The sequence below is a fragment of the Monopterus albus genome, unplaced genomic scaffold (assembly GCF_001952655.1).
Source record: "Monopterus albus unplaced genomic scaffold, M_albus_1.0 scaffold78.1, whole genome shotgun sequence".
Classification (NCBI taxonomy): Eukaryota; Metazoa; Chordata; class Actinopteri; order Synbranchiformes; family Synbranchidae; genus Monopterus; species Monopterus albus.
In genome coordinates, this window is record NW_018127958.1 from 1,295,647 (window position 1) to 1,308,753 (window position 13,107).

Consider the following 13,107-nt stretch of genomic DNA (forward strand, 5'->3'; position numbering starts at 1 on the left):
AAAGTTGATAGAACCTGTTGTTTGAAGTGTGTGTGTCTGTGTTTGTGTGTGTATACACAATTTCTGTTTTGTGCAGTTGTTTGCTTGTGTGTCAGAATATTTGTGGTCATAATCAGTACTGATATCAGCAGGATTCCACTATAACACTTGCTCCGGCTGTGCTACCACTGCTACAATGCTGGGTTATCTGTGTCATCACAGATAGCTCAAACCTTTGTAAGCATGGAGAAACTCTAGCCATGTTTTTCAGCCTCCACTGGCTCCTTTTATCTCAGAAGGAGCCTCTTTGTGTGAATTCCATTTGGCCATTATAGACCTATGATGGGCACCACCACACGGGAACATTTTCACAAGGGTGGCTTTCAGGTAGCAAAATTCCAACATGCTGCTTAGTTATACATGCAAGTATCAGTGCCAGGAGAAGTGATCATAGTTCAAGTGGATTATAAAGATAGAGCAGGGCTTCTCAAAGTCTGGACTCTGGTCCGCATCTGGCCCGGATGGTAAGTCAATCTGGACCCAGTCAACACCTCATATTAGGAATGCAATAATACAATCTAATATAATGTAATGTAAGGAGGTGTATGTTTCCTACTTTGAAAAAAAAAGAGAAAGATTAAGGCTAAACATAATTGTTTCCCTGTTTGACATCATTGTCATAGCATTGTTGACAGCCAGCGAGTGTATGACCTTTAACATCAACAAGTGACAGAGCTCAAGGCTTTGTCTCAGACTGCCCTAAACTTGAATGTACACACACCGGCCGCTTTATTAGGCACACCTGTACAACTGTATGCACTTTAGTGAAACACTTCCACCTTAACATCTGTGTTTATGAAGCTCAGAATGTTGTGAAATTGTCAGCAGTAATTTCAAGTCTTCACTGAAGAACTGAATAATTTTGGTGGCAGTGCTCCTCTAGTTTTTGCCTGTTTTGCCTTCAATGCTTTATTCTCTCAGCCTTCTTCTTTTATTGTACTTATTCTCTATCCTTTGTCCCGAACTCTCTGATCTTTTTCTCTGTGATGCTTCTTCTTGTCTTTGACCTTCTATGCTCCTCTGTTCTCTTCTGTCCTCTTCTTGCTCCGCCTCTCCTCCCTGAACATCTGTGTGTGTGACAGACGAGAGAACGCTGACAGTCCCCCGCCGCTCTTACCCCCCTTTTTCCTCCACCTCCTTTCGCTGATGCTCTGGTTTGCTCACTCTCGCTCTATCACCTTCCATTACACCACCACCACCAGCCACTTCCATCTCCGCTTTATGCTGTCAACCCCTCCTCACCTCCCACTTTCACCCTCCAGCCTCTTTCAGCCTTCACTGCAACTCTGTTCTTTTATACGCACAGACATATACGTACATACCGTATATACTCTTCACCCACCACCCCCAACCTCTGTCAAGATGCCCCTGCTCACCTCACATTTGTTCTTTTCTCAGGCCTCTCCTTTCCTCTCCAATCTATGGCAGTGTTTGCCCATCTCTCTTCTGTGGCCCTACTTTTTTTGTTCCCCAAATCCTTTGTTCATGTCCCTTGTTATTCCCCTGACCTCTAACATCAAGCTGTTTAGCCCAAAGCACTCTTATCTCATTACTTTTTTAAGCTTGTCTTTCCTATATGCTTGCCATCACTTTCATTATATTTGAACCTTTACATCTCTCTGGACTTTTCAGTCTATCTGTCTCTCTCTCACCCCCATCTGTTCCATCTGGTAACCCAGTAACCCTAACTTTCCTTTCACTCCTTTTTCCTCTTCAACCCCTTTTCCTAACTATCACCCTATTCTGTTATTCACCCCCTAAAGCCATTTTCAGGTTGACAGAATCACTTCATTCAAAAATCTCCTCCTTCATTTTAGTAAGAGGTTGGGCTTTGGCAAAGAAAAAGTTGTCATTCAGAGAAACCTGAACCTGGCTCTACTTTTAACTCAACACAACACACCATCCAGCATTGCAATGCACTGGTATATTATATTGTATTGGTAATACAGTAATTCTAATGATTAATTTGAGATTGTCGAAACAGAGGATCAAATGATTGTTGCCACTCTCCAGAGTTGTAAAGTCCTCTCTCATGGTATTATAATCTGTTGCACACAGATTTGGTGTGAACTCCTGCATATTGTTTGCTATACTGAGACAGTAGCACTATGGGGAAGAGAAGATTGGAGCTCTGAAATTTGATTAGCACCAACCAGCAATGACTGGCCTTCTACAGTGTGTGAAAATTTGCCAAGCACTTGCTTTATTTTCCTCACTGGCCACCACTCCACAATCACTGGAGTTAGTGCACTACCATTATTGGGGCATGTGCAGAAGTGGTCCCATATATTGCATATATATTCTAAGTGCTTGCTTCTCATTTTCCTCACTCTCTCCTATTGTCCTGAACTTTACTTGTAACTTTTTCAATCTTTGCCTTCTGTTGCATGTCATTTGAACCCAGCTGCAGTCTAACTCTGTCAATGGTGTCTGGTTCCCAGTGTTGAATGGTTTCCATTTATCTCTTTTACTTTAATGCCTCTCATACTTGTCATTCTGCTTTGTTCCTCCTCACCTCTTCAGTTTTGTGCTCATCTACCTTCTTTACCATAACTACACCACGCCATTTCCGTCCTTTAAAAAAAAAAAATCCTATCTGCATGCTATCTCATCTCTGCCCTCCCACTACCAGAGCCATACAATCCTCCCTCATCAGTCTCTTCTCCTCATATCATCCATCTTTCTTACCTTCCCTTGTTTCCATTTTTCCCACAGACACCTTCTAGTCATTCTTTCCAACACCCCCATTCGCCGATCTTTTTTAAAGCGTCACACTGCCGTGGTCATTATCTGCTCAGCTTGCTTTCTTAATCTTTATTTTCTGTTGTTTGTTTACTAATCACTATAACCTACCCCCTCCCAAACCCAATTCCTCACCCTCCTTCACCTCCTCTCCTTTTGATCGTGTCTTATCCCCCCAAGGGAATGGCTTTGCTGTAGCGGGTTTTTTGAAGTATTGACGTTTCCACTGATACAGGCCTAGTTATCTGTCAAGGCTGGGGCTGGAGTGTAATGGCTCTGTAATTGGATAAAATATAAGGGGGTGCATCTCAAACTGTCTCACCCTCTTTTTTTATATGACTCATCTTTTCTCATGCCTCCTCCACTATGCTTGGCGCTGTTCTCCCACTCCCTTGTACTGTCTTGGTCTTACTGTCTCCCCTTGTATCTCTTTGTTCCTGTGTTTCTGTTTGCAGAAACATTTCTGTCATTCTCTTTTACATGTGCTTTCAGCCTGTGATTTTCTATTCTTTATTCTTGTCCTTAAAAAAAAAAAAGATCCATCACAGAGACATGGCCAGTCTGCAGTCCATCCACCCCTAGTCTTGCTGATAATCATTTTGCAGTCACATTCTGTCAAGGCTTGGCTGTTTGCGTGGTCTCTACAACTATTTTATGCACTTTTGTATTTATTACTCTCGTCTGACTGTTTTCACAGTAGCCTATATACAGTACCATATCCTTTTCATTCCCAGGGCATCAAATACTAATGTTTTGTCAAGGCCATCGGCAACTCTTAGATAAGCACCACATACCCTTTTGCCTCTACATTTGATACATAGGTTTTTCAAAAGACGATGTTAACCTACCTGCAGCAATAATGAATACTTTGAGCTTTGACATTCCCTTTGGAAAATCAAGGAATGATGCAGGTTGTCTGCCCAAATAAGCTATTCAGAAGGACGACGTGGAAGTACTTTTCCAAGTGCTAACTGAAAGTTTTAAAAATCTTTTTTCAACAGTTTTAACTGTGACAATTTCTTTCTTGCATTGGATTTATAATCTAGCACATTAACCTTAAATGATGATGCATCATACCTCATCTGTTTGACCTTCTTCATATTCATATTGTTATTATTATTTCTAATGTATAGCCACATAGTGAGGACATACTTTTTGAAAATTATCTTTCTAATTTCACAATAAATTATCCACAGTAACTTCTGGCAGATCAGTTGTGGATTTATTAAAAGTTGTTGTGGCCATTAAAATACACTTTGGGGCTTTTTCTCATACTTCCTAGCCTAGACTGTTAGGAAAATTGCAATGCACCTGTGTTTGTGATTAAAGTCTGTCTGAGCAGGTCTTCATGCAAACACAATTCCAGGTTAAAAAAAAAAGTGCACCGACAATCCACTGCACTGTCTAAGCGCCTCTCCTCCCACCTCAGAGTAAATGCATTCATTCATGGCATGGAAATACTAAACACCAATGTGCAAAATAAAATAAAATAAAGATACACTTGTGCCTGCAGAAAACTGGATAAAGACTGCATTTGAAGCTATGCCAGCTTTGCACTGGCATGGAAAAAGAGCCCATAAAGTTTCATTTACTTTAAAATTGTATCAAAGCAGACTGGTACCAAAACCTTCTGCAGCAAAAGTGGCATTCACTGTTTATTTATTTTAGGTGCTGCTTTCCTTCTCTGGTCCTGATGTGGAGGTTGCAAATATACTGTGCATTTGTCGTTGTTAATTAAATGTAAATACACCCATTATATATCAAAGATCAATAGGCAAACAGGTGAATATATATGAATAAGGACAGTGATTTTCTCTTCAGTCAATTTAAAAAAAACATCCCATGCTTTTCATTCAAAGAATATTGATTTTTTTTTTTTTTTTTTTTTTTAAACCACAATGTAGGATTAACAGTAAACATGGTCCTCCAACTGAATATTTTATTCGGTCAGAAAATCTGGGTCATTCCTTGGTACTCCAGTGGGAATGTCAAAGCTCACAGCATCCACTACTGCTGCTGATAGATTTACATTGGATTCAATGGAGCATGATGGCCTGGTTGCCTAGTGTAATACTGGTGTCAGCTAAAAACTTTGTCAGATACAAAAGGGTACCGTGTGCATATCTATAAGATGCCAGCAGCTTTGACAAAACATTAGCATTTGATGCTCTGACAACGAGAACAGGTAGACAGCTCAGTGTTGGCATCATCCCTCTGTTTTCCTCTATTGTGTTTTCATAATGTCAGGTGAAATCAGGTCAGTGGGATCCTGTCCAACATTTTCTTTCCCGTCTGTCCAGCACTTGCATTGCTCTCATATTTCTACACCATTTAACCTGAGGCTCATTTACCCTGCAAGGTATAGGGGAGTTTGGCCCTGCCTTAGGTAGACCCCAGAAGCTGCGGGGGTGTCATTGTCTGACAATGAAGGCAGAGCCGTGAGGTTTCAGGGAAGCACAAGGATGCTGAGTGCCACTGAGTGGGTTATGTAAGAAGCCATCTATTCCAACAGTCAACACTGAAAAACAGCACTGAAAAGCTCTACTTTGATGATTTCAGTCTTTTTTCTTTCAAATGAATTTTTCACCTTGGTAGAATGTCTCACCACTTTAGTGTACCTACTGTACCTTTAACTGTATAGGAGAGTATAAAGCTTCAGTCTGGGGCTTGGGTGTGCTGACACTCAGCTGCAAACCACCCCAGTGCATACTGGAGTCCATTTGCAATTAAGTTCACCAGTATTCTCTTTTGGTGTTCTAAACAGTTGATATTGATAAGCTTAAAGTTTTACCATTTTCTCTATTCTTGTTTCTTAGTCTCATATAGTGTTGTCACGATACCAACATTTTGGTACCGGTACCGGTACCAAAATGTATTTCGATACTTTTGGATAGTTTTTCAGATAAAAAAGAGAACGCAAAAAATGTCATTACTGACTTTATTTTAATAGAAAATCTTAGAATGACATCAAAATAAAATTCAAAATACTAGGCTTTTCTTATTGTACTCAAAAAAATTTTTTTTAGAACAGTCAGTGTGAGTAAATAAAAAGTATGAAGTTAGAAGTTCTAACTTAGAAAAAAATATTTTCATTACATATAGCCTGTCTTAAGTAGGACCAATGTTTTTAAATGGTATGTTACCAGTCTTTATAACATATTAAATGGCTAAATATGTATGTAAAACACTGAACGACTGTGCTGTAACCACATTTAACGTTTTGAAAAAACACATTTTTTTTGTTTTTATGCCGAAGTACTGCCATATAGCACTTCGCGCCCCTCGTTTGTCCACAAGTTGCGGGGTGGTGACTGTTACAGCAGCCATTCTCCTCTCCGTGCTCCTCTCTCTCGCTCTCTCCCTCTCTCCCTCTCCCTCTCCAACGTCTCTGCTCTCTCCAAGCTTTCCTCCTGCTCCGTTTGTTGCTCCAGTCCACGCTGCTCAGTGAGCAGAGGACGAGGAAGCTGTTTCCTGCTCTGTTTTCCTCTGTTGCGGGCGGGCGCTGCGGGCGGGCACAGCCGGCGGCGCTGCAAGTACCGGTACCGTACAAATGCAGTATAGTACCATTTTAAATGCCTCAGTACCGCGGTACCATACTAGTACCGGTATATCGTGCAACACTAGTCTCATATTAATAATAATAATAATAATGTGTTCATTAAGACCAGCAATAGTTACCAAAGATGACTGAAAAACTAGGTGCTGAGTGCTTTCTTGCACCCTGGTTCAAATGTATATGCTGTTCTCTGTTGGATGCTGATAATTAATAATAGGACAGGTTACAACCTTGGAACCACACATTCTCATTGTAAAATATTATCATCATAGTGCCTGTCTGGCACTTCAGAGCTCATCTGCCCCCAACAGCGGCAGCTCAGCCTGTGTACACAACAGTCATGTTAATGAGATGTACTGAAAAAAAAAAATATAAATTGCCTATTTGTTACTTTTCATTTATTTATTTATCACAGAGCCAAGCCATTTTCAAAATGATGATACAGACAATATACTGTTATAAAAAGACAACCTTTGACTTTCCACAAAATGTCACTATTTCTGCAGGTGCTGGTGGATGGTCACCTCTGGACAGTGACCATTACCAGTGGCTACAGGTGGACCTGGGTTCCAGAAAGCAAGTGAGTGCCATTGCAACGCAAGGCCGCTACAGCAGCTCTGATTGGATGACCCGGTACCGTCTCCTATACAGCGACACAGGAAGGAACTGGAAACCATATCACCAAGATGGCAACATCTGGGTGAGTGAACAAGAAATGTACGTCTGTGTGGCAGTGTGTATGTGGGTTTTAAGCAATGACATCAGACTGTCAGATAGGAGGCAAACAGTACAACAGCATTTTACAGCCTTTTTATTTTCATGCATTATTTTGGAAAATATCTAATTCTGTAACAATTTCCCCTGTTAATTATTGTTTTGTGTACAAGTGAATGTAGGACTCAGTATTTGTGTTACAGTGACTAGTCAGAATAATGTTTTTATGATAATATAAGAGGATATTAAATAACACTGCTGTTAATACAAAATAAAAGCTTTTTCTTGTCATAATAATGTGAAAAATTACATTTCATCCTCACAAAACCCAGAACAGAAAAGCTCGTGCAGGATGAAATCTTTCAGTGTTGCGGTGTGCACATAAATATTGATCAGTTAATTAACTTTGCCCTTTAATAAATTTTGTATTAAATGTAACATCTCAGGCTTAGACATTAGTCAGGAACTCATGGGTTATACAGTAGGTGAACAATTCAGTGTAATAACATATTGAAACTTGCCATTAGCTCTTTAATCCTTTGCATTGGATGGATGTGACCTCTCTCTGGCTATATTGTCTGTTTCCCTTATTCCAAACCAGCTGGCCACCATTACTGCACTGATAGCAAGCACTCGAGTGGGGCATCTGACAGTTTGTGGTTATTAGCTAATGGGTCAATGGCCCACACTAGTCATTGCTGCTGTTTGGTGGAGGCCTCGGGTGATAATGTATAGGCTTTCAGATATAGAATAGCCCTGTCAAGATACTGTACATAGATGCACCAAACCAGTACACAGAAATCTAAGAAGTATTAAATTATTACTACTGTTCGAGGTTGACCTCCACTGGAGGAGTCAGAGAGGATATGTTTTTTCCCAGTCAACTGGATTCTTCTCTGCTAGAAAAACTTTTCTGGTCGTATCTTGTCATTTCAAATTCAGCCCTTGGTCTTTGTTCTGTGTTCCCACCAAAGCCATTGATCTGTTCCTGTTCCTGTTTGTGGGTTGGCTGTTGAATGGTGCTTAATAACTATAAACCCTAACGGACCCTAATCAGGGTCCGCTCGGGCTTAATGTAAAATACAGGAATGCTACGCGAGTTGTGATAGCCAATCCCCAACAATGTATACATCAAAATGTTCAGCGAAACCTCGGCTACAACGTCATATAAACCATTTTTCTACACAATAAACACAGCAAAAGCAATAAAGCACAAAAGAGCAACATCTCGGGTCACCCAGGGGGCGCTGTGCCAGGCATACGATTCATATTTTGTCATATTTTACCGACTATAATCCATCAAAACACCGCTAGCCACGGCTCGAAACAAAGGCCACACTTGACAGATTCCATAAATGCATCAGTAACCGGTAAATGCTACGTAAAAGCGTTACAGAGATACAAGCCAACAAACTTCAACAACAGACATCGATTCGCGAAACGTTTCCCAACCTGACTTTGTAAATAAATACATTTTATTCCTGAAATTGTCACTTAGTGTAAGGGGCAAGGGAATATATTATGTCAATGTGTGTCCTCACAAAGACAGCTGTACAAATGTGTGTGAGAGAAGGCTGTTTTGTGGCAATAAACTGTCTTGTGTTGAGATGACTTGATTAAATAAAGCTTAACTGGTATAGAACCTCCATCCACATTCATGGACACCATTTTCATACAAGCAAATAGGTACAGTGTTGTTTTTTAGTATGTGTGAGGTTTTGTCCGTGGGTATTAACTCTGCATTGAGTCCCAAATAGTTGCATAATTATTCCCTCTCTTTGCACTGTTGCAGTGACAATTATGGATCTTTTACAGTTGAAAGTAAATTAAGCTGTTGTTTTTGTGTGCTGCATCATAACTGTTGGCTGCTTATTATTTATTCAGAAGTGTTTTCCTTCTACCATTAACCCTGATTTACTATCTCTAATATTTCTGCAAATACTCCAAAACACATTAATCTCTCTGGTGTATTTTGTAATATATAGTGGCAATTTTTTCAGTTTTACCTAGATATATGACATGCATATTGCTTTTTAATTTATCACTAGTGCAATTCAAAATATTGCTTATGTAAAGAAATACAGAGCCAATAATTTTCGCCTATGCATGTCCCATCAATAACCAAGAATGCAGTAACAAGCAAAACTGAGGCAATTTGTTTGTTTCTTGGTTTATTTGGAAGCTATGGAATTGAAGCAATCTACTTGAATGCACACACACATATGTGCACATAATTCTATTCCTACTAAAGCTTGCACATGATTAAGATGTGCCTCTGCACAAGTGTGAATTTTTTTTGGTGGTTATGTGTGAGTGTCCACTTGTGTGTAAGTGGTGATAATTTTAGATCTATCAGTGCTATTGATCAAAGGGATGGGTGGGGATACTAAGGCACTTAAGCCAACTTAATGTTACACACACACACACACACACACACACACACACACACACTGCTATTATCAGGCCCTATTTCATCCTATTCAGCCACATTTGGCTCAGTCCCAATCACCACTGGATGAGGTTCACACAGCAATACCCAAAGAGACAACCACCTATTCCGCACTCTCATGTATGAAGGTTCTGTTTAGAAACCCTTTGTCCTCAGTTACTTCCAGCCATTACGTCACAATGATGGCTTAACGCTTTAACTGCCAAACTGAAAGGGAGACTTTCAATCAAAACAAGTATTTTGATGCTAATTTTGTGACTGTGATTCACTGAGGAGGATAACAGGTAAAAATCTGGCTAGAGCAATATTGGTTTTGTGAAAAACTAATGTTTTAATGCCTCACTAATGTACTACTGAGGAATCACAATGACACTGATGAATTACTGTGATAATTGAAATACCAACTACTATGCCAGGGGGACAATACCTATGAGGCTGTCAGCACTTGAAAACCTGAATTAATCACTTACATAATAATCATACTGACAGGGGAACACTCATTGGCTGTAATGGAAGAGGCAGTGGATCTATGCATAAATAATATCTTACTGAGTCCTTGTTATTACATAAATGGAGAGTGGAGCATGCTATAGAGCAGTGTGTTGTATCTCGTGTTGCACCGGGATGCACAAAGACACGCCTGGTGCACAATCTGGAATAGGGGTGATATGACATGCAGCCCTGTCTGCTCTAGAGGGTGGTATCTCACTATAGGGTGGCTGCTCATTGTGGTCCAGATTTTTTTAGTGTAGGCTATTTTTCCTTGTTTGTGAACTTCTACAATGGATAGGCTTTGTAGTTAAATGGTTTCTTTTTTCTGTCTTTCTTTATTTTCTTTTGGGGGGGTCTGTTTTGTGTTTATTGCCTAGAGACAATAGGCTACAGTTAAAGGTTAAATGTAATTTAATTTAACTTTTTTTAAACACAGATCAAAGATTTGTGGCTGTGTTTTAGTTGTTAAAAATACATTCATCCTTATAGGCTAATTATTTCACATCTACGTTTCACTTTAAGCATTATTTTTAGGAAAAGTGCTACCAGATTGATAGGTCGAACTTTGGTCATAAGTGGCATCAGTCAAAATAGACCACAGGCATTTCTTTAGCGAAGTGGTATGGAGATCCACATCTAGGACACATATGAAACACATGTAGTATCAGCTACTGTACACTGGGAGGCATCAGCTCCTGTGACCATGTTGCAGACGGAACGCAATGCAGCCACATTCGGTGGAAATGAGGAGTTAGAGTTTGAGCCCACAGTTATAGCATCACGCATTCAACACTTTAATGCGCGGTGTTGAGGAAACATTAAAGGCAAAATGTGATGCTTCATGAATTCAGTGAAAACAAAAAACTTTTTGATTACATGTTACTACTGAACATTTGATTCAGTTTCCTTCTACACACTTGTATGCCATAACCTTTATCTTAATAATGACAGCAGGCCCATCCTCACATTGTCAGATTGTTAATTCATGTACATAAGAAGCTTGAAGCTGAGAGTACACTAGGTGAGTTGACAGTAATACTGTATGTAATCAATAAAATAGCACAGCCACAGCTGTAAATCTTTATTTATTTTTTACCAGAGCAAATCATACCAACACACCACATAAAAGGCTTTTGCATAGACTAAACTATAGTGACAAAATGCTTTTATTTTGTTCATCTATAACTCAGTGTTGTGGTAGTAGCAGCTACAGTGTTCTAGTATTTGCCAATAAAATAGTGTTGGAGCTTTAGCAAAAAGGGGGCAGAAAGTGTGATGAGGTTGGGGATGTTATGCTCCACTCTCACCAACAGGGCTTAGGCATGATTTGCTCCACTCCCGGTGCTACAGGCTGTATATAAACTGAACCTAATGATGCTGAAATGTGCATGTACAAGTTTGTGTGGAGGTTTATGCATGTGATGGTGCTCATGCGTTTGTCTGTGTGTGTGTGTGTGTGTTCTCGAGAGGGCAGCGCTGCTAGACTGTGGTACGTCAGGTAAATGAATGGTGAAGTCTTGGTGTCTCAGTGGTAAGGACTAATTCAGTTCCAGAAGCTGCGGAGCATGCATGGGATAAATCATGCACCTGGATTTATGCACCAGTGGACTACAACTCTCAGTCTCTACCTCCCTTTCTTATTTCTTCCACATTTCTTTGTCTGGGTGTTGCTGAGGGCCTTGAACCTGTCTCAGTTGTCTTCAAGACCAATAGCCTAGTTAATGACTTGCATTTGGATATGAGAAAACAAATGGAAGGTAGCAATACAGTACCACTCCCCATTAAAAGTGATTCATTAAACTCATTTGGGTATATAGTTAAAGTGTGTGAACAATTTCCTTGGGCGGTTGCATCTTTACACCAACTCAAATTCAAATGTTGAATTAAAGCTGTCCCTTCAGCACTGCAGAATGCATAAACTAACAAAATGAGTCAATGCCTCTACAAAGTCCTAGAAAATGGAAAGGTTTGATGAACAAAAAAAAAAAAAAAGATTTAAATTATTTAGACACTGAAGCCTGATTTGGTTCAAGTCCTGAAAGTCTCCCAAAATAGAAATAACCAAACAGAGTTTCTAAAAAGTGTAAGGTCTACTACTACAGTAAATATATTTGCTTTCACCTCTGGATTTCACTTTTGATAGATTGCTCTATTTATTATCAATATTTCACAGTCACTTCTGAGAAATAAAGCAGCAAAAGGAATAAACAGTGATGAACTTGATTGATTTTCCCAGCTGTAATCGACCTCCATGTTTTAGCATTAGATTAAATACAGACATCAGCTTCTACATGTATTCCCATTTACATCTTTGGCATTTGGCTGACACAGGCTTACATTAGTGGGAAGGAGGGGATAAGTGTACATTAGTGGAAGACACCATTAAAGCAAAGGAGCACAATGGTTAGTATCCTAAAAATAAAAATTGTGCACAGAATATCTTTCATGTACTGTGTTATATTCAAGTGCTTTTAAAGGAGGGGTGCATGTGAATATTGACAGTGAAAAAAGGTTATAGCATGCAGCAGAGGTCCCTAACTGGAATCAGGCTAGGCACATAGCAGTTACAATATATGTTACTGAGCCCAACAGGTTATTTTTGTGAATTACATTACAGTTTACTGGTAATGCACTTTTCTAGAACAGGTACAGTGCATGACTCCAGCATGCTGACAATTTCTGAGCTGATGTGTTGTTTAAAACCTATTGTAACTGACATGTACCTCATTCTCAAACTCAGATTTATCTGGTGAATCTGCAGCCTGCCCCTCCTTGAACCGCCACCTTATTGTGGTGGAGGGGTTTGAGTACCCGAGTGATCCTAGGAGCTATGTTGTCAGGGGCTATATGTCCCTGGTAGGGTCTCCCAAGGCAAACAGGTCCTGGGTGATGGGTCAGACTAAGAGTGGTTCAAAAGCCCTTTATGAATAGATTAAAATCAAGGACCGTGACATCGCCCGGCATGGCACAGCCGGGACCCCACCCTGGAGCCAGGCCCGGGGTTGGGGCTCGAATGCGAGCGCCTGGTGACCGGGCCTCCCTTCACGGGGCCCGACCGGGCTTAGCCCGAACGAGTGACGTGGGGACGTCCTCCCGTGGGCCCACCACCTCCAGG

At 40.3% G+C, this 13,107-nt stretch overlaps 1 protein-coding gene across 3 annotated transcripts in view; it reads left to right on the plus strand.

Annotated features, from left to right (window-relative positions):
• The window catches only part of cntnap2a (contactin associated protein 2a), a 331,856-nt gene that overhangs the window by 127,879 nt on the left and 190,870 nt on the right, over positions 1–13,107 (plus strand). For all 3 annotated transcript variants that reach the window (XM_020606462.1, XM_020606460.1, XM_020606461.1), the window contains one exon: positions 6,844–7,037. In XM_020606462.1, the coding sequence (XP_020462118.1) occupies positions 6,844–7,037 (194 nt within the window). The remainder of the gene's footprint in view (positions 1–6,843; positions 7,038–13,107) is intronic.